The sequence below is a fragment of the Saccostrea echinata genome, unplaced genomic scaffold (assembly GCF_033153115.1).
Source record: "Saccostrea echinata isolate AGI-Se365-2 ecotype Australia unplaced genomic scaffold, CSIRO_AGI_Sech_v1 ptg000029l, whole genome shotgun sequence".
NCBI lineage: Eukaryota > Metazoa > Mollusca > Bivalvia > Ostreida > Ostreidae > Saccostrea > Saccostrea echinata.
This window is the reverse complement of record NW_026889778.1, coordinates 8,637,506-8,660,295: the sequence shown is the minus strand read 5'-3', so window position 1 is coordinate 8,660,295 and position 22,790 is coordinate 8,637,506. Positions and strand designations below refer to the sequence as shown.

The following is a 22,790-nucleotide window of genomic DNA, read 5'->3' as shown; positions in this document are numbered from 1 at the left end:
ATCCCCAAATATGGAAACAAAACTTAGAAGCCTTGTTTTATAGACCAAATATTTATTTTGAAAACGAGGACAAATGAAGAGTATTTTTATGTTGATGAAGTTTTAAAGTCATTCTCTCTTCTCTCCCTGTCACTCTACACTCTCTACACAGTTGCAGAAGTCAGTTTATACTCTATGCTTCTCTCTCTCTCTCTCTCTCTCTGGTTCAACTGTCATCAAAATCATATCTGGTAGACACCCTGATTGGTTCTTCTGGCTGGACTGTAGCATAGAGTGAATTTTCAAAAGTGATTGGTATAAAGCCATTTGCCTCGTCTAAGTGAGCGACATCAGACTCGTTGTTATAGCGACGGCTTCCGTTTATCACATGCTTCTGTTGTCTGTAATATATCACAGAAGTAATGAACTAATAATGCTGAAAATATTTTGTTTAACATCAATAAAATATTTTCATTTTTTGTTTTTGCAAAGATAAGAAAGAAAAAAGGTTCAGGTTTATTAAAGCTATAGCAAGGATGCTGTAGATTCCTTATTTTACACGAGTACTAAATATAATGAGGTGACTTGTAGACATCCGAGAGATTATGGAGAGTGGGCTGTTGATAAAAAGTTTGAGCATGTATTTCAGCTATTTAAAAATAAAAGTGATTAATTTTATTTTGAAAGTGAAGCGTCTTACGAAATTATGCAATAATGGAATTCCTTGCATATATTTGTATTAAAGAATCTACAGTTCACATGCAGGATGTGTTAAAAATGTTTTGCAGTCAATGTACAGTATAGATTATCTGTTATTCACTTCGGTCAAAGACTGGTGATATTAAAAGTCTTATCCACAGTAATTTACTTAACTTGTAAATAAGAATCATCAAAAATTGAACAAAACAATGAAATATACTAGTCTTGATTATTGCTAAGGAAAAAAGGGAGATATGAGAAAGAGCATAGACCGTCTGGTGGGGGTACTTACTTTCTCTTCTTTAGAGCGAATAATAGAATAGAGAGAATCAATATGGCGGACACCACAGCTATGACTACCACATACCAGTTCAGGGACAACCAGTTCTGCAAAGAATTACTCTATATATATGTGTATAATAATTCTAAGTTAAATCTTATAGGAGTTTTGAGATGAAAAAGTGCATTCAATTCACACACACTGAAATGAAACATACATTTTCAGTCAAATATCCATCCGAGAAGTACAGTACTAGTATTCTCCGATCCCCAATGATCCCTTTGGGCTCGGAGAATATTGTACTTCCCAGATGACTAATTCATCCTATTGATTGAAAGAAAGCAATAACTGCATGCTTCACTATATTATTTAATTATCTGAGGTAACTGTGCAAACCTTGTCATCTGTCTTGATTGTTTACATTTGTTGAAGTTCTAACCGAATGCAATGAATGAATCAAGATAAACATAACCAGTTGTAATAATTTGAAGTTTCTTCACCTATGTTTGGTGTAATATGGAAAGAAAAATGATACGTTCACCTGAAAGTCGGGTGCAGATGAAATATTTTTTTCAAAATCAATTGTATTAATTAAAAAGTTCACAATCTACTTTTAGACAAACGAAGAAAAAATGAATATTTATGTTTACCAGTAAAGTCACGTGCATGCAAATACAACTGAATATTTTTTTTAGAATGTTGAATATCAGCTAACTAAAGAGATCAGAATTATTCAATCACATATAATAAATTTTGGTATTATACTTTTTAGATCTTGTTATAAATCTGCTATACAGTGTATTTAAAATTCTGAGTCACAAGTGCTATAGTGGAGAATATTTTTATTAGTCTTTAAACTGCCACAACTCGAAACTATAAAATCCATAAAAAAGATGTCGACAGAGATGTATTGTACCTGGAATGTAATGGACCCTCTTTGTTTTCCTATGTTTTAACACTTGGTTCTGTATCTGACAATCTGCATGCTCAGTCAATCCATGATTATGTTCATTGTCTGGCCAGTAGGTATCGTATCTGATTCTCTTTGTAATGTATGACCTGATTAATGACTTATTCACCTGAGTATTTTTGTGATGAAGGAGCTGGTTACTCTGTCATTACCTGATTGCCTTGGTTTATATGACAAGGTTACCTAGATATTTACCAGATTGACTTTGCTTTATATGACCTGTTTACTTATATATTTTACCCGATTGCCTTTACTGAATATTATCTGGCTTCTCAGATATTTATCTGACTGCCTTTGCCTAATATGAGCTTGTTACTCAGTTCTTTGCATGATTGCCTTTTCTCTCTATGACCTGACTACTCAATTATTTACCTTATTACTGTTGCTATGTATGATCTGTTCACTTAGTTCGTTACCTGAGAATCTTTACTATGTATGATCTGTTCACTCAGTGGTTGACTCCCAGATACCAGGGAATCCTTCATCTCTGTTAACATTGGTTGTAGCTCCCCCAAACACACAGCTCGGCTTTTTATGAAAACTCTCGCCGTTATCAGTTTATCTGATGTACTGTCAAGCAAACAAAAACGTTAATATTTTAATTGTTTTAAGAGATTTTTCAATTTCAAAGATCGTTTTTTCGTTTAGCAAAATGTTCTGTGAAAGAGAGAAACAAAAGTTCAATATTAGACCTTAAATCATTTTCTATACTTACTTATTTTCTCTACCTTCAATTGTGTTGTTCACCATTATGTAAATGTCAGACTGCTGTACATTATATTTTTCCGATAATATTTTCTTAAAATTCTTCATAAAATTTGCCTGGTCAACTTTGTTTCCGTCCACTTTTACTGTAACATAATTCAATGTACTTATTAACACTGGCCTTAGTATTTCCATCCTTGTTCTAGCAAGGAATAGTCAAATGCGCTTTCGTGTAACCATTTACCTGTTATGCCACTGCAATCTGGTGTAATTTGTAATGAACACGTTGGTCCAACCCAGCCGTCCTTACACTGACACGTGTAAGCCCCTCCCTTAGAGATGCTGCACGTGGCATTGTTCTGGCAGGGATTGCTATAGCAATCATTTTTATCGTCACACAAGGTACCTGAAACACAACGCATGGCTGGATCATCAACTTTTTCTGTACAGGTGCCAATGTTGTAAAATGAATTTATGTCTGTCAACATTTAGAGAACATCAAATTACAAGGAAATTTAAAAAAAGTCATAAATAAACAATCGTTTACAATTATTATCGTATGCAATGGTGCACGTGCAAACATGATGGTTATGTATAATTTATAAATAGGTAAAACATGCAAGGATAACAAAATGCTGAAAGAGACCAGTGAGACACACAAAAGTGAAAAATATTTACGCCCAGATGAGTTCTTCTTACAGTTAGTGTCAACATGACAGCATAGAACCTTAAGCATCAGAGTAGAACACAGCATAGAAACTAAAGCATCAGAATAGAACACAGCAAGTATCAGAGTAAAACACAGCATAGAAATAATGCATCAGAGTAGAACACAGCATAGAAACTAAAGCATCAGAATAGAACGGAGCATAGAACCTTAAGTATCAGAGTAGAACACAGCATAGAACCTTAAACATCAGAATAGAACACAGCATAGAAACTAAAGTATCAGAGTAGAAAACAGCATAGAAACTAAAGCAGCAGAGTAGAACACAGCATAGAAACTAAAGCATCAGGGTAGAACACAGCATAGAACATTAAGTATCAGAGTAAACACAGCATAGAACCTAAAGCATCAGAATAGAACACAGCATAGAACCTTAAGCATCAGAGTAGAACACAGCATAGAACCTTAAGTATCAGAGTAGAACACAGCATAGAAACTAAAGCATCAGAGTAGAACACAGCATAGAACCTTAAGTATCAGAGTAAAACACAGCATAGAAACTAAAGCATCAGAGTAGAACACAGCATAGAAACTAAAGCATCAGAGTAGAACACAGCATAGAACCTTAAGTATCAGAGTAGAACACAGCATAGAAACTAAAGCATCAGAGTAGAACACGGCATAGAACATTAAGTATCAGAGTAGAACACAGCATAGAACCTAAAGCATCAGAATAGAACACAGCATAGAACCTAAAGCATCAGAGTAGAACACAGCATAGAACCTTTAGCATCAGAGTAGAACACAACATAGAAACTAAAGCATCAGAGTAGAACACAGCATAGAACATTAAGTATCAGAGTAGAACACAGCATAGAAACTAAAGCATCAGAGTAGAACACGGCATCGAACCGTAAGCATCAGAGTAGAACACAGCATCGAACCTTTAGCATCAGAGTAGAACACAGCATAGAACCTTAAGCATCAGAGTAGAACACAGCATAGAAACTAAAGCATCAGAGTAGAACACAGCAGAGAAACTAAAGCATCAGGGTAAAACACAGCATAGAACATTAAGTATCAGAGTAAACACAGCATAGAACCTAAAGCATCAGAATAGAACACAGCATAGAACCTTAAGCATCAGAGTAGAACACAGCATAGAACCTTAAGTATCAGAGTAGAACACAGCATAGAAACTAAAGCATCAGAGTAGAACACAGCATAGAACCTTAAGTATCAGAGTAAAACACAGCATAGAAACTAAAGTATCAGAGTAGAACACAGCATAGAAACTAAAGCATCAGAGTAGAACACAGCATAGAACCTATAGCATCAGAGTAGAACACAGCATAGAAACTAAAGTATCAGAGTAGAACACGGCATAGATCCTTAAGTATCAGAGTAGAACACAGCATAGAACCTAAAGCATCAGAATAGAACACAGCATAGAACCTAAAGCATCAGAATAGAACACAGCATAAAACCTTTAGCATCAGAGTAGAACACAACATAGAAACTAAAGCATCAGAGTAGAACACGGCATCGAACCGTAAGCATCAGAGTAGAACACAGCATCGAACCTTTAGCATCAGAGTAGAACACAGCATAGAAACTAAAGCATCAGAATAGAACACAGCATAGAACCTAAAGCATCAGAATATAACACAGCATAGAACCTAAAGCATCAGGGTAGAACACAGCATAGAACCTTAAGCATCAGAGTAGAACACAGCATAGAAACTAAAGCAACAGAGTTGAACACAGCATAGAAACTAAAGCATCAGAATTGAACACAGCATAGAAACAAAAGCATCAGAATAGAACACAGCATAGAACCTAAAGCATCAGAGTAGAACACAGCATAGAACCTTAAGCATCAGAGTAGAACACAGCATAGAAACAAAAGGAACAGAGTACAACACAGCATAGAAACTAAAGCATCAGAATAGGCACAGCATAGAACCTTAAGCATCAGAGTAGAACACAGCATAGAAACTAAAACATCAGAATAGAGCATAGAACCTTAAACATCAGAGTAGAACACAGAATAGAACCTTAAACATCAGAGTAGAACACAGCATAGAACCTTAAGCATCAGAGTAGAACACAGCATAGAACCTTAAGCATCAGAGTACAACACAGCATAGAAACTAAAGGAACAGAGTACAACACAGCATAGAAACTAAAGCATCAGAATAGAACACAGCATAGAACCTTAAGCATCAGAGTAGAACACAGCATAGAAACTAAAGCATCAGAGTAGAACACAGCATAGAACCTTAAGCATCAGAGTAGAACACAACATAGAACCTTAAGCATCAAAGTAGAACACAGCATAAAACCTTAAGTATCAGAGTAGAACACAGCATAGAAACTAAAGCAACAGAGTGAACATAGCATAGAACCTACACATTAGGGTGGAACACAGCATTGATCCTAAAGCATCAGGGAGGAATAGAAGAAATCAGTCAACTAAAGGTAAGATTATCAGAGGATAGAGAAGTGTTTATTTCATTGTTCACCTTCCACAATCAAAGACTAAATGCCACGAAGATTATTGTAAAGATAATAGCCGATTTATCCAAGAGTGAAATGTGAAAGAAATTTGTGACATAGTGATCAGGTAGCATGTGAACAGGAAGCTGATCTTTTTACCTGATCGATTTAATTCACATTGACATCGGAAGGATCCAAATTCATTGACACAGGTGGAGTTTCCTTGGCAGAGATTTCCCTGACATTCATCCACATCTACATCACACAACTCTCCTTGAAGTCCTTCCGGGCACAAGCAAGAGAACGATCCTGGAAAGTTTTCACAATGACCTTGTTTTCCACATGGAGATTCTGCGCACTCGTCGATATCATCACAGAATTCCCCTTGGTAGCCAGTAGGACATTTGCAAGTGAACCCGGTAATGGCATTCTGACATTCCGCATCCTGAAAACAGGGATTGGGGTTACAATTGTCAATTTCGCCTTCGCAGTAAATCCCTGTATAGCCCTGAGGACAGAAACATGTGTATTCCCCAATCCCATCAAGACAGGTACCTCCGTTATGACAGGGATCTGAGGAACATTCATTTACCTCGACCTCACAGTTCCCTCCGGCAAAAGCAGGTATACACTGACAAATATACCTCCCTTCTCCATCTATACATGTCCCGTTATTGTAACAAGGATCGGAAGAGCATTCATCAATATCTAACTCACAATGTACTCCGGTGAAGCCTAACGCGCATGTGCATTGGTAACCGTCCAAGGCATCAATACAGGTAGCTCTATTCAGACATGGACTAGAGGAACATTCATTGACGTTTTTCTCGCAATGTGTTCCAGTCGTTCCACGTGGACAGATACATTGATATCCGTTCACAGTGTCAACACATGTGGAAAGATTCTGACATGGGTTAGACCCACATTCATCAATATCAATATCACACATCTTTCCGGTGAACCCCTTTGCGCAAATACAACTAAAGGATGCAAGTCCATCCATACATGTAGCGCTTGAAGCGCAGGGTGAAGGAGCACAATCGTCGGTATTAATGTTGCAGTTATCACCCTCCATTCCTGGAGGACAGACACAACTGTATTTACCTACCTCATCCACACAGGTAGCGGATCCAAAGCATGGATTTGATTCACACTCATTTTCATCAACCTCGCATACATTCCCATGAACGCCCTGCGGACATAGACACTCAAAAGACCCAAATGTGTCGATACATGTCGACTGATGTTGGCAAGGACTGGAAATGCATTCGTCAATGTTATTCTCACAACGTTTACCAGAAAACCCAGACTGACATGTACAATGGAAATCATTTACTCTGTCGCTACAAGTGGAATTATGTAAGCAAGGATTGGGATTGCATTCATTTATATCTTGTTTACATATATTCCCAGAATAACCTGGTGGACAAACACAAGAGAAACTGCCATTACTATTCACACAGGTGGCGGATCCAAAGCAGGGAAAGGACATACATTCATCTACATCAACATCACATAAAGCACCCATCCATCCCTCGGAACAATTACAATAGAAATGTCCATCTAAATTGGTGCATTTTCCATTCATACACGGATTTTCGTCACATTCATTTACATCGACCTCACATATTTCCCCAGTCCATGCTACAGGACATGCGCAGTAAAAGCTTCCAACTGTATTAACACACGTACCCCCGTTTCTACATGAAAAGTCGAGACATTCATTAACATCAGAATCACAAAGTCTGCCACTTATACCTCGAGGACACATGCACTGGAAGCTGTCTATATCATCTACACATGTTGCATTCCCATGGCATGGACTGCTTCTACATTCATTAATATTTACATCACATTGCTTACCTGCCCAACCCCCTTTGCATTGACATTCAAATCCGCCAATGAGATCTCTACACGTAGCATTATTTTTACATGGATTTAACAGACAATCATTTATATTTTCCAAACACGTCCTTCCAGAAAATCCATTCAAACACGCGCAATGAAATCCATTTATAAGGTCTGTGCAAGTTGCATTATTTTGACAAGGGGAGGACTGACATTCATCTAAGTCAATCTCACATCGTGTGCCTAAAATAAACAACACCACATGCAAACAACGCAAAACAAAATATAAAAAAATTCACACCAATGAATCATTCCTTCAAAAATGAACGATAAAACGACAATACTTATATAAGATGAATTTACAATATTATGATATTAATCGTGCAAAAAAAAAATATTCAAAGGTTGTCACACTGTTATCTCTTTAAAAACGTTCTGTGTAATTGAAAATTAATAAATATATATCCTTTTATTTCAGATGAAAACTCGAATAATTTTAATACCATACTTAAAAACCTCCAATCATGAGTAGAAAAATACTTGTATTCTAATTGTTAGACCATTATTTACACACTGATTTGTCGACGGAATTCCTGTTATTTCCCGATCATGACAAGGAGCACACGGCGGGTGTGACCGGTCGGCAGGGGATGCTCACTCTTCCATGGCACCTGATCCCACCTCTGATGTCTTAGAAGTCCGTGTTTGCTCTGCTCCTATTTTGTAATGTTTAATGGACTTTTGAGCTCGAATACTGTTCGTTATCTCCACATATTTCATTGTATATAAATTTCCTACTAAATAACCCATTGCAATGGGCATTTGGCTTATGATAAAAAAAAAAAAATACTTAACCTGGTTAACTTCTTAACTTAACTCTGCCAAATTTTAATAATCAAATTAAAATCCGCAAATTGAAATCTGAATACTGTCAAGGTATTGTAGCTCACCAGATTTTCGCAACACCTTTTATTTCGCGAGAAACGTATTTTGTATATATAAGTAAGACATTTTTTTTAGGAATTCCGGTTATTATATACATATTTTTTTCTAATAAGTGGATTTTTCAAGAACAGACGGTCTCGCTTAATTACGCGTAAAAAAAGATCTGCGCGAAAAAAAGAAATCATCAGTACTTATTTTAGTTGTTCTTTATTTCAGCGCCTTTTGCCCTAAATCTCCGCTCTATTAAGGACACGATAATATTTACTTTAAACAGGTATATATATAGAGGGTAGGCTCTAAATGAGCTAGTTTTTGATTATGCTAATAATTTTATGATTAAATTGCTTATTTTTTGGTGCGCTTTATAAATGTATGTACGTTTACAGTAACAATAAGGATGAAAAGGACAAAATACATATTAAAGGCAAAATGGGACACAAATTTCTACGAAGGAGGTTTCAGTCACAAATTTTGAGATGTATGAAGCATTTTTATAAATAAATATGTCACCTCAGAGTTTCTTGTATTGCTTTTAATTCTGCGTCACAACATGAAAACGAAAATTCCATAAAATAATAAAATTCAGTGAATCTTACTTAGATTACATAATTATATATTTACCATTGAATCCGTCTGCGCAGACACAAAGAAAGCCTCCGTGTGAGTTGACACAAGTGGCGCTATTTAGACAGGGCGAACTCTGACAGTTGTCAATCTGGACATGACATAATGTCCCTTGCCAACCTGTAACAAAGATTTATTTTCACATTTTTATATTTGTTAAGTATTTGCCGATATCCACATCCTATGATACATGATTACATATGTTTACCGATATCCACCTATTTACCTTTGAAACATATTGTCGTTCACTGATTTTTATTTGTATATATATTTTACCCTTTAAACATATTTCAGATGTACACTTTCCATATAACATAATACCTAATTTACCTTTAAAACATAAGAACAAATATCCACTCTTTATGTTACATAACACTTAACTTACCTTTTAAACACATGTATAATTATATCTACTTCGTATGTAACATACCTTATTTGCATTTTACCTTTCAAACATACTTTAGATCCTGTATTAGGATCACAGGTATAGTGGCCTAAGTGATCGTCACGTGACTGACAAAAGGTGGCACAATTTACCCCATAATAATCCTTGTCACAGTAAACCCTCAATCTTAACCATAATCTGCAATTTAAAACATTTTTTAAATAAGATTTAAATAAAGATGGAGTGTTTTTGTTTTATATTAAAGAGTGTTTGGAAATGGTCCTGCGCCATGATAACCATGTCTTGATTAAGATTCACAAAGTTTAAGGATACATAACACAAACAAAAATTTGATGCATGGATTGATATACATTTTTTGACTGATATTGAATAGAAATGACATACAAATGTAAATAATAAATACCTAAAATATAAAGAAATTGTAAGTTTTCTTTGGTGCTTAGATATGCGACTTTGTGTCGTATTCTATGCAATTCTATACAAAAATTTGCACATATTTCTAACATAATGACAAAATTTTTCAAAATTCTCCTACTTTACTGGCAAATATTATCCAGGTAACCTATTCGAAGATAAATCTTTGAGAAATAATTGCTGATTTCTGAAGAAAAGTTTGTGTTATTTATCCTTAAGTTGAAAGTAAACACAAAAATTTCTTATTCAAAATATTGCGCTTCGTTGACAATTATTTTTTGTCTCCTTTGCACTGAATGAATTAGATGTACTGGGAGCACTGAGCTCACTAAATGATAGCCCCCGCCTCCCATATGATTATAATGGGAAAGTCCATGTTTTGCCCTGGGAGACCCGAAATAAGTGTCAGATCAAAAAGTAAAATAGGAGGTGAAAAATGGCACAATGTAACAAATATTCTGTGAAAGTCTCATTAAATTTCATTCAGTGGTATAAGAGGTGTTGCGGATAAGAGATATAGGTACCCCAAAGCGTAACAGACGGACGGACGAACGTACAGACGAACGGACACCCCGATCACTACATACCCTCCCACTTTTCAAGTGGGGGGTATAACAATATTAACTACTTTTTTTCAGAGTACGAGGCTAAAAACTTCGTTTAAAAACGAAGTTTTAAACTAAACTTTTAACCATAGAATTCGATTTTGGGATCAAAAAGGCTTAAAACCCCATATACTTTCTTATTTTTTTTTTTTTATTTTTTCGATCGCTCACGCAATCTCATATATATTGAAGTCGCCTACGGCGACACTAAATTTAGTACGTTTTTCAGGAGACCGGTAAAGTGAAGTCGATCCAAAGTAAAAGAAACAAAAAATAATTGCATCTACTCAACAACGTATTTCATTAATTAAATATTTGCACAAGACCTGTAGTCTCGTTCAACCAGACGCTCGACTGTCTCCGTAAAGATTTCGACGTCATGTGACGTCATAGTCTAGACTGCGTCTCGTGCGGTTTGAAGTTTGAAGAGGCGAATCAACGTTACAAGTGTAAGCTGTGTATAGGCAACTGCGCTCGCCCCAACGGTCACACCGTAAAACATACTAGAAGCTTACGTTGTCCGTGAGCTGAGTGTGTAGGGTACCAAAGAAGCGGAAGTTGCGTTGAAACCTGGAATAGTTTTATATGTAGCAGCCAGGAAGTCAACATAATCATCGCCGTTGTCGTCACTATCCCATACTTCCACCTTAATCTTAAGGCTACCCTACATGCAAATGAACTTTTTATTTAAGATTTATGAACTTTTTAAAATTCATACCATAAAATACTTAATATAATTATGCAAATTTTGAAACTTTTGAATCTCACCGGCCACAAAGCGAAGGGAAATAGCATCGGATTCGCCACGCCACCTACATTACCACCAAAGTAGTTGTTGTTACTGTTTGAAACTTCGCCTGTTGATTTTCGTCCGAACGGGCACCTGTATACATTGTTGGGCCTAGAAAATAAACAATGTGAACGATATTTTCAGTTATATTATTTCAAGGAATAGAGGTGTGTTGACTGACTGCAGGTCAAGAACTGGAACTCTTTGATATACGGCAAACAGTATCTTGCATGCTTGTTAGTCCACAAGTTTTCATCGTAAAAAAAAACGGGAAAAAATTTCCATCATCTATAAAAAAAACTTGTAGTAGAGGGTGGAAATTTTAGGCATTTTCTTTTATGATAAAAACTTCAGACTCCTGTGGTCAGTCAGACCATGGACATATATAGTTATTTCATTTGAGTGAGAGGAGACACTTGAGAATACAATATTTTATGTCGTTTTTTCAGTGGACACACTGTTTTTTTTTTCTCACCCATTGTACTGGTCCAGACAGATCGTAAACCTGTGATCACAGTCACTTCCGCTGAAGAAAAACTTTCCGTCACACGGGTGGCCATTTCTTCCCCGACCCCCGGGGTTGTAGTAACGCACCATAGTAAGAGAGATGTGTCCAGAACCCTCACATATCTATTGTAAAAATACAAAGTATTGAAAAAAATCCCTTATCTTTGCTGATCTAGAAATACACTGTGAAATCAGTAATTTTCGTGGGGGTAATTTTCGTTGTTTTCGAAGTATGTAGAGACGAACGAATCTATTGACCACCACGAAATGTAAAATTTCATATGCATTACTACTCAACATTCTCCATCCACGAAATCAAATCCCCACAAACCAATATTCTTTCATCAAATCTCGAAAATTTGACCCCACAAAAATATGTGATTTTACAGTGTAGTACAATTTATGAAATTGTGTAGACATTGGAAATGCTAACTTTTACAGTGTTTAAAAGTGTTTATAAATAAGTGATTGCATAGCATTCATTGAGTAGATGGGTTTTAATATTTAAGTAAATACTGGGATGAGATTTAGGATAGTCGATGTCCGTATCTTAGATTTAGAGCTACATGCAATGAACACCATGCAGCTAATTTAATTCCCAATGAAAAGATTATACAAGACAAAAGATGGAACCGCTTCCTTTGTAATGATTTCTTATTAAATTTATTAAGAGTGTTTCCTAGGAAACAATCCTAAATTAGCTGCACTTTATTTTCATTTGTCTGCTTTACTTAATAGAGAAGATTTTAAATAACTTCACCAAAAAGGGAAACATTGTTATAAATTAGTATATATAGATTAGCATTTAATTCATGCTAATGTAAATAAGCTCTTTTAAGATTGATATTTGTTTACACACACATTAAGGGCTTCATTCTTTGTGTGGTCACTAAGTGGTCACGAGTGTCCACTGGGATAGGGGGAGGACCACTTCCTATGTACATGTTTACACGTAATGTTGCTTGCATCTCTATGACTCAGAGCCAGTTTTTAATGTATTCACTGATACCTTAGTCTAATGGATTTTTTTTCTTGTTTTTTTTTTGTTAATACGAAATTATAAGTGGTATTGATATGGCAAACACAGTCGAAATTTTGTATAGCTTGAATTTAAGATAGCTAGAGGTTACCTATGACGTGTAGAATCCACATATAATTGTAATTGTTTGACCATCTACAGTTCAATAACCTTATTACTATTAATTCTTTTTTAAAATTATGATGTTTGATTTGTGTAGCTTAATGAATTCTATTTTACGTTGTTACATTCAAGTGGTTGTGTTGATATCGGGGGATTAAGCCGTTAATCCGGAAACTGACGAGATACATCTGTAATTAGTCTCCTTCGCCTACTTTTGTAGTAAATTGTACAAATACTACGCATTACATATAAAAAGCTGTTCCGATTCCAAAATCAACAACGTAGAAAAGAAGCCATTAATTATTATTGAGTATTTCTTTTAGCCAGAGAGAGAGAGAGAGAGAGAGAGAGGGGGGGGGATCCGTAATGCGTTTAAAATTACTTGGAATGAAGACCAGCCAAAAATATTTCAAAAGCTAAGATTTTAAAGACACAATGGATAATCAAAATATAAGAATTAACAAATAGGTTTATTACTGACATCAAACACTGAATGCCAGTCAAAGAGGAGAAAATTATCTAATTTGCACTTGTCATAAATGATACATGACACATATTCATATGTATTTTTACAATCAGGTTATAGATGTATGTATTTGGATTGACATTTGAATTCTGCACTTGATGACGTACTATTTCTCAGGACATATCAGTGATCTGAGTGTTTACCTCTCAGATCTTCACTGGAGAGAGTCATTAGATTATAAAAGAGGGTCCAAGTGGAAAAAGGCTTCAAAAACTCCATGTTACAATTGTTTGACCTGTTTTTAGTTAACGATTATTTACTTTGAAACATGTACTGTAACTCTTTAACGATTGCTTTATTTTTTCGTTTAAAAAAATTATAAGATATGAATTAGCGTGTCTTAAATATTTTTTTTTCACAGAATCCATATTTACAAGAAACTTGGGAAGATTAATTTAAGTACACATATCGTCTGTAAATTTTTTTGCTGGTACGTCTTATCATGCAGCCTGAGATCCACGTATATATATAAACATTTCAGCATCTATAAGTGGCCATGTCAGCCTCGAATTTAAATTGTAGATTGCTTATGTTTAAGAAAAGCAAGAACTTGTGTGACACTCTTTTGTACTTCATCACTCAAAGATACCATGTAGAATATAGATGCTTATTCCAAAAAGCGTGTGCGTGCACGTCTTTGTCTATTATATTGTATAGTTGACGTTGGCTCCATTACGCGTAACAGTTTTTTGTGTTTTAATCTAGCTGTAATATGTCGCATCAGTACAGAGATGCCTCCCTGTAGAATTTCGCACTAAAAATCTGGCTACACTCGCTGTTTCTATATATTGATTGATTCCTGTCAGCTATGTTAATATTGAGACAATGTGTGTCATTTTTTTGTGTCATACACTTTTAATAAATTCTTTCTGTAAATTGCATTTTTTTAGGAGGGGGAATGAAACACAAGCAAAAAGACATGGTCAATTTAAAAATAATAGGAGAGCTAGATTCCGAAACGTAATAACGCTGACAGCATGTTTTTATTATTGCGGTGATTATTATGATAATTTTAGCAGCCAGAGGAAGATGGAGGATCATGCAGAACTACAGGGGCTGATTCTGAAATTCCGAGCTAACCACCACATCTAGCAGGGGGAGACACATATAGCACTGAGTAGTCGCAACATTATGTTTTCATTGAGAATCTCTTAGACTATGCATAAGTGATGATAACTTACCGCAAATAGGGTCACAAAGAAGAACAGACGACACTCCATCATCAGCATATCAGCTCAGAATGAGTACCCCTCTCCCTCCGTCAATATTTACATCTGTGTAAGAGTCTGATAAGTGCTGCTGTTTCCTGTGTTGGAGTCAATGGTCGCGCGATTTAGCGAGCATTGATGTCGACACCAATCGCGTGAGCTCATTGAAATTTTGTGTCGTGGTCTGATTTCTTAGATCATAATTAGTTACTCAATATAAACGCCACTGTAATGCGGAAGGATTTTCCTTCTAATTATATTTTTGACAATATAATAGTAAAAAATCAATCTTAATTGGTTATTTTAGTTTACATGTACATACAGCCTTAGACATGCATGATGGGGATCATACGACATTTGTATTGAAGTGAGCTAAATTGATTGTCAGACATACAGAGGTCAGCAAAATGCTTTTAGAGACAGCACTGTCACATTTTTCGTGATGTCTGTAAATGCCATAATATGCATACTGACAGATTAAATGGCTCCGTATTGTTTAAAAACACAGTAATTTGATTAGTTTCTGCAAAGATTTGCTTTAGATTTTGCATATTAATTCAATTTAAATGTGATGTTAAATTTGACAGCAATCCTGGCTAGTATCATACAAAAAATTTGCAATGTAATGTATACCATTACAATTCCTGTATTGTGAACATTCAATTCTTTATCATAGAGTACTTTATTTTTATTATCTGGTTTATCATATAATACATCATGTATATATATCTATGGAGCTCCAGATCAATATCAACTAAAAATATTTTACAATTATTGCAGATTTTGAGGTCAATACGATGATTTCACCACCTGAGGAGTACGATATTCACCGAACCAGAAGGGCGAGGTGAATATCGTACTTCGAGGGCGACTAAATCAGGGTACTGACTGAAAAAACAGCAATTGTTAGCGCCTTTCCGAACTGGTGTGCTTAATTAATAGACGTACATGTAAGAGCCGTTTGTGACGTTGAAAGTTAAATATGTGATGGAATTATTGCTAAAAATAAATTAAGAGCTCTGTTAAAATGATTTGTTGATCTCCTTAATATTCGATAATCATCAATTGACCGCTGACCAGCAACAAAAACTGAAGGTACTAAAATTTGTTTCACTGTATCTTGATATCAAATAATCATCCTTCATTTCATCCATTTGCCTTCTTAATAGCTATTTTGAATGATCATCAATGTTTGTGGATTTCATGGATCACCAGGTACCCTTACCCCCCCCCCCCCCCCCCCCAAATAGTAACATTGTCACATACAGAATCCTCGGTAGTTTAAAGTTACCAACGAAATTGTTTTCCATCGAACCAGGAAAATTTTGATTGCCCACGAACAAGCAATGTTGCTACTATTTTATTTTATCCAAAGATCTAATGAATATGGCTAACACCAAATAATTTCAAATCATATCCAGTATCCTTTTCAGAGTTTGTCAAATTAAAAAAAAAAATACAACAAAAAACAATCATGAAATGCATTTCAGGGTTCTTTGTTTAAAATTTATGCAAGCCTATTAGTCCCCTACCGAGGAAACCGGTTCCTCTGCGTCTGTTCGTCTGTCTAGCTGTCTGTCTGTCTGTCCGTCTAGCTGTACCTCTGTCTGTCTGTCAGTCTGCCCCAATTGGTTTTCCGCACTTTTTCCCCAGTAAACGCTTGCAGATACTGGGCTGTTTTTAGGTATGTGAGTGTATCTTGATGAGTTACAGATCAAATTTGCATTTCGTTCCGCTTCATTGATTTTTAACGGAGTTACGACCTTTTCAATTTTTAAGGGTTTTTCGCATTTTTTTTCCTAAACAATTGCAGATATTGAGCTGATTTTTGGCATTTGACTTTAACTTGATTAGTTATAGATCAAGTTTACATTTCTTTTCGCTTCAATGATTTTTGACGGAATTATGGCATTTTCAATTTTTAACGGGTACCCTATTACACTTGACGATAGGGGACTAGTATTGCTAATGCAATACTCTCAGAATGCCTGTTGGATAAGTAATGAAAATACTTGCAATTTCTCCGAAACAGTATGATTTTTTATGCCCCCGTATCGAAGATTGGGGGGTATATAGTTTTTGACCTGTCCGTCCGTCTGTCTGTCTGTTTGTCAGCAAAAACTTTAACCTTGACCATAGCTTTTGATTGGTTGGAGCTATGACTTTCATATTTCACATGTGTACTCCTTTTGAGAAGACCTTTCTTTGGGTACCATCATATTTGACTTTGACCTTTGAGTTTGACCCACTTTTGCAAAATTTTATGAGACTTTAACCTTGGCCATAACTTCTGAACAGTTGGTGCTTTGGGTTTCAAACTTTACATGTGTATTCCTTGTGAGAAGACCTTCTTTTGGACGCCATCATATTTGACCTTTTGACCTTGCAGTTAAACCTACTTTTGAAAAACTTTAACCTTGGCCATAACTTTTGAACACTTGATGCTTGGGATTTCAAACTTCACATATGTACCTTGTAAAAAGACCTTCCCTTGTATACAAACCACTTTGAGCCTTTGACCTTGTCCTAGGAGTTTGACCTACTTTCGAAAAATTTTAACCTTAGCCATAACTTTTGAATGGTTAGTGCTAGGGCTTTCATACTTCACATATATAATCCTTGTGACAATACCAACAACGTTGACCCTTTGACCTTTGAGTTTGACCTACTTTTGGAAATCTTTAATCTTTGCCATACCTTTTAACATTTGGTGCCACGGCTTTCATACTTCACATGTGCATTCCTTGGGACAAGACTTTCCTTTTGGATACCAACAATTTTGGCGTTGACCTTAACCTTGGAGTTTGACCTACTTTAAAAAAAAACTTCGCCATAATAAGCAGCCATACGGGGACATCAGTGATTCACAAACACATCTTGTTTTTGGCAATTCTTTATAAAAAGATGAGCCCTATATTTAAGGAACCTCAACAAACTGGAAAATGAATAGTTCAAACTCCGTGATACTCTAATTCTATGCAGTTTAATTGATTTGTCCTTTGATTAAAATTTGAATAAACTGAAATCGTGTGCCTAGTGTGTATTCAATTCAAGTATTCTTAACATTGAATTAGACCACGATAAAGTAATTGAATATTTATTTGCGAGTATTATCCCCCATTTAGGTATATAAGCAACATTTATTTCTTTTCATTAATACTTTGTTGTCTTTAAACATTTTTCCTACGCATCCTACGTTGAAATTGAAAAAAAATCATTTTAAATACAATTTCTTTTCAAAGTAACAAGAAAAAATGGTTGAAAAAAGTCCTTAAGTAGTGTTCCGGCTTAAGCTATTTCAGTACTATTTTAGCGATCTCAACATGCTTAGATTGCTATGATTGTACGCCGACAACAATTGACATTCTTCATGGATTTTCCTATATTTGTAGCGTTTTCTTCCCTGCCATACTAAACTTTTGCATCCTATTCTCTTCAGACAGTTCATAGTTGCAATATTATTGCTTAATCAGCAAGACTTTAAATTAACTGTATGACTTAGACGTAGACGTTTGAATTATCATGAAGTCTACCTTAAGGCAAAATTTATGAAAATTAATAGATATGCTCTTCTGCGAAAATATTGATAGAAGCAGACTGATGCACAAAGACCTTTATTGCCTCTTGGAATGGCTTAAATTACTTTATGATAAGATTAGTTTGCAGATATGTTGTACTGCAATATTAATTAAGCATATGTGCTGAGCAATCAATAAGTAAGTATTGCAATGACAGGTCCATTACAAAGAACTCCCACTTACAATGAAAACCTGACACATCCACGCTACTTCCTTGTTTATTTTTGGAGAGAATAATAAAATAAGAAGAGTCTCAGTCTTAAGGAATTCCCAGTTATAAGGAATTTAAAAAATTACAGTTTTCAAATCAAATTATTATGCAATACATGCACAACTTCAAAACCTCTGGATCCCCCTCCCTTTCCGTGTCCCCAGATGGATCATCTCCTGCTTTGTGAGAATCAAAATTAAGAGTGTGTCTTAAAATGTTTATTAACACTCGCTGCGTGATAGAAAGGTCGTGTGTTCGAATCACAACCGCGACTGACCGATAAAAAATAGGTAGCAACTGTTCCTTCGCAAAGCGCTCGGTACTTGGAAGTGAAAGTTGCGAGTCCTTCGGATTAGACCTTAAAAACCGAGGCCCCTTGTCACCGTAGGGGGTGGCACGGTAAAAAAAACCTCACTGCTCAATGGCCCTAAGTGCCGAGTAAAGGTCTAAATTTGAAGCCCTTCTCCGATATATGGTGACCGCTCTATATGAGTGAAAAATTCTCGAATGGGACTTAAATCAACATACAATCAATCAGTCATTAAAATGTTAATTAATCACTTCTACACAAATTAAGAATTTATACATATGTACTCTCTTATTATCAAAATTCTAGCTATGTATTACATTTATGTATAGTCTTAGCAATACTATAAACAGGGAAATCTTCGGACCTCTCCTGAATTATTGCATAATTTGCATTGTTTAATTCAAATATGCCATACAAATTGAATTGTAATTAATAATTTTGAAATCAGAGGTTCTGACCAAACTTTTCTGAAAAGCTGACGAGTGACATACCTTAAAAAGATAATGCTGTGTTGAATTTGACATATTTTAAATATCATTCAAGCTATTTTTCATGAAATAAGATTTCATGTAAAATTGCCATGATTACATTTGGTTAAATATGGTAAAGGTTGAAGTGATTAGCCTAAAGGTTACAATTTAAGTATAAAAAGGTCAACTTAATTGTACCATAGCTCAATAAGATGCACACTGACCCCCAATTTTTTTGCGATTTTGAGTCATGCTATATGAGTAGGTGTCTAAAATATACTTTTAAAAAGATCCTTGATATAAATCATGTCAGGAGTGACATATCTTAACAAAACTTTGCCTTGGCGAATATAAGAGGGAGCAACATTGTTTGCAAGTGTGAAAGGGCAAAAATAACCCTGTATACAGTAATAAATTCATCATATATTCTAGCAATGCAGAAATATAATATTTTTTTTTTTATTTTGATATCCTTTTATTTTTTTGAAAGGGATATCTTCTTGCCTCTATCCCATTTCACTGAGACTTTGTGTTTTTCTTCAAGATTTCAACTTCCTCTACATGTACCCTATTTCCCCTTGGACACTTCTTAGACAGATTCTAAATTAATTATCACTTCCGCAGCTCTTTGTCGTGTCACTGTGAACCGTATGAAATACACAGATCTAAGCATCAGTTTGGCGATAAGACATTGGTGAACTTTCAAACTTCAACAGTTTTAATATTCTTATAAAGTTTAAAGTCATTATTTCGCAAGTTCTATGGTCGATACAATGACCTTGTCAGCAAATACAATCTATCATCAAGTCGAATACTGACTGATGTTTTTCATCCTAAGTGTTAGGCCCTTTTTTGAACACTGAATTGTCTACGGATTTTACATGACATGAGCACGCGGCGGGTGTAACCGATCGACAGGGAATGCTTCTTCCTCCTTGGCATCTGATCCCACCTCTAATGTATTTTTAAAGGTCCGTGTTTGCTCTGTCCCCGATTTGTATCGTTTCAATGGATTTTTGAGCTTGATTACTTTTCGTTATCTTCATATTTTACTATATCAAAGAGGAAAAGTACTTTTCCTTTCCCTACTTTTTGAGGTTTTTAGAAATCAATACTTTTTAGAGGGGGTAATTTGGTTTATTTTTCAGATAGTTTGTCTTTTATTCTCTCAATCACTCATAGCAATGTTTTTTTTAAAATATAATAATAGGTTGGATAACAGTGAATGGCAAAACACATATGTTTATATATTGTATTCTTAAATAAACGGAAAGGGTAACATTTCGCCATTAGTGATTTTTTATTATCGCAATATTTCTCAGTGGTACTGTTGGCGAGGCCCTATGTTCCACCAAAAGGAGCCAAAATGACATTGATTGTCAGTGTCTTTTTAAGTTGTCCATTTCAGTATGAAATATATGGAGATAACGAACAGTATTTAAGCTCAAAAGTCCATTAAACATTACAAAATAGGTGCAGAGTAAACACGGACCTCCAAAACATCAGAGTATTTGTTGCTACTCAGTATCTGCCTGAAAGCAAAATTAATTATTTGAATATTTATGATACCACTGTTTTCAGAAATTAAGCTGCACAGGTTGAATAAGATCCTTGGAATTTTTGCTTACATAATAACCCTAACAAAAAATACTATAGTTAACTAAAGTTAACAATAGTTAACTATAATGATAACTTTGACACTATGAAAACTATAGTTAACTATAGTGATAACTTTGACACTTTGATTTACTATAGTGATAACTATGGAAACTTTGATTTACTATAGTGATCACTATGAAAACTTTGATTTACTATAGTGATAACTTTGGCACTATGAAAACTTTGAAATACTATAGTGTTCACTATAAAACTTTGATTTATTAAAGTTATCAATCAAAAATACTTTAATATATAGCATTGTATTTAAGATGGTTACTCTATACATCTTGTTTACATATTTGAAAACATTAAATTATATTGTCTAAATACTGATATAAAAAGGGCCAATTAAAAAAAACCCAAACAATATTCATTTTAGAAATGTTTCCAGTAGAAATCTTTGAAAACCATATATTTTTTTTTTCAAAAAGTATAAAAATAAAATCAATGCAAAAAAAAATGAATTGCGTGCAAAGTGCATGGAATGATTTGAAATAGAAAACATCAATAGATCTAGATATCTTTTGTAAATTAAAATAATCGGCAAAACAATGTTGTAAAATTAATTAACTACATGTATTACAAAACATTATTAATTGTAGTCATAAATTTTAAACTTTCAATTTCTAGATGGCATTTTTTCTAGAGGCTTCATGTCTAAAATCTTTATAAACCATAATGCTGACTTTGAAACTTTGATTTAAAATAGTGTTTACGTTGACACTTTGATTTACCATAGTGATCACTATGAAAACTTTGATTTACTATAGCGATAACTTTGACACTATGAAAACTTTGATTTACTATAGCGATAACTTTGACACTATGAAAACTTTGAAATACTATAGTATTCACTATGAAAACTTTGATTCACTATCATAGTGATAACTTTGACATTATGAAAACTTTGATTTACTATAGTGATAACTTTGACACTATAGTGATCACTATGAAAACTTTGATTTACTAAAGTGATAACTTTGAAACTTTAATTTACTATAGTTAACTATATTTAACTATATTATTTTTTGTCAGGGGAGGTTTTTTCCTGTGTAAGACTTTCACATATAAAACTTTTACGCCGGAAAAAAAGTTTATCACAAAAGCTGAATTTAGCTCAGTTGACCTAAAAATCTTTGAAAATCCAATATGTCTTAATAAAACTTAAAAGGAGGAAATTTGATGGGGACCTTCCACAGGAATTTGACAAAGTCTCACGTCTAGAATTAAACATTTTTCCTATCTTTAACATGTTAAAAAATATCTAAAATCAAAAATCCAATATAACGATACAGAGTGGTACAAACCTTTTGAAATACGAAATTTGACTTAGACTGTAGAGAGTTAAATTTTTGGGGCGCAAAGATGAAAACTTCAAATTGTAAACATTCTGCAAAATTTATATTTGATATTTTCCTGAATCTTGCTGTATATTTATATCATGCTTGGTGTGAAAGGACTTCCAAAAACACATCACACTGCACAGTGAGTAAGCAATGAAAAAAACATTCAGCTGTGTGTATGTGTGTGAAGGGGGGGGGGGTTACAGTAATTGCTGATTGTGGCTTTCTCTGACAAATATATACTAAAACAAAAAAGGTGAACAGTTAATTATGCAAGAGGTTAATGGACATGAACGTGCACAGTTGTCTGCAAATTAAAGGTCTCGGAATTCATCTCTTAGAGCCAGAATTCAAAGAATGAAAACATTCGTTTGTTTAAACTTGCAGGACATTGTGGAACATATTT

The 22,790-nt window shown here is 34.7% G+C and overlaps 1 protein-coding gene across 1 annotated transcript; it reads right to left on the bottom strand.

The window, feature by feature from the left end:
* Positions 1–32: 32 nt before the first annotated feature.
* On the bottom strand, positions 33–14,965 carry LOC133195552 (fibropellin-1-like). The gene is made up of 12 exons (XM_061331426.1): positions 14,787–14,965; positions 11,907–12,061; positions 11,410–11,542; positions 11,157–11,305; positions 9,663–9,799; positions 9,214–9,336; positions 5,959–7,890; positions 2,878–3,039; positions 2,644–2,779; positions 2,345–2,498; positions 971–1,065; positions 33–380 (listed from the first exon to the last, which is right to left on the bottom strand). Exons 1-12 carry the CDS (start codon positions 14,832–14,834, stop codon positions 206–208), a joined length of 3,399 nt encoding a protein of 1,132 aa, XP_061187410.1. The 5' UTR covers positions 14,835–14,965; the 3' UTR covers positions 33–205.
* Between the last annotated feature and the right edge of the window lie 7,825 nt (positions 14,966–22,790).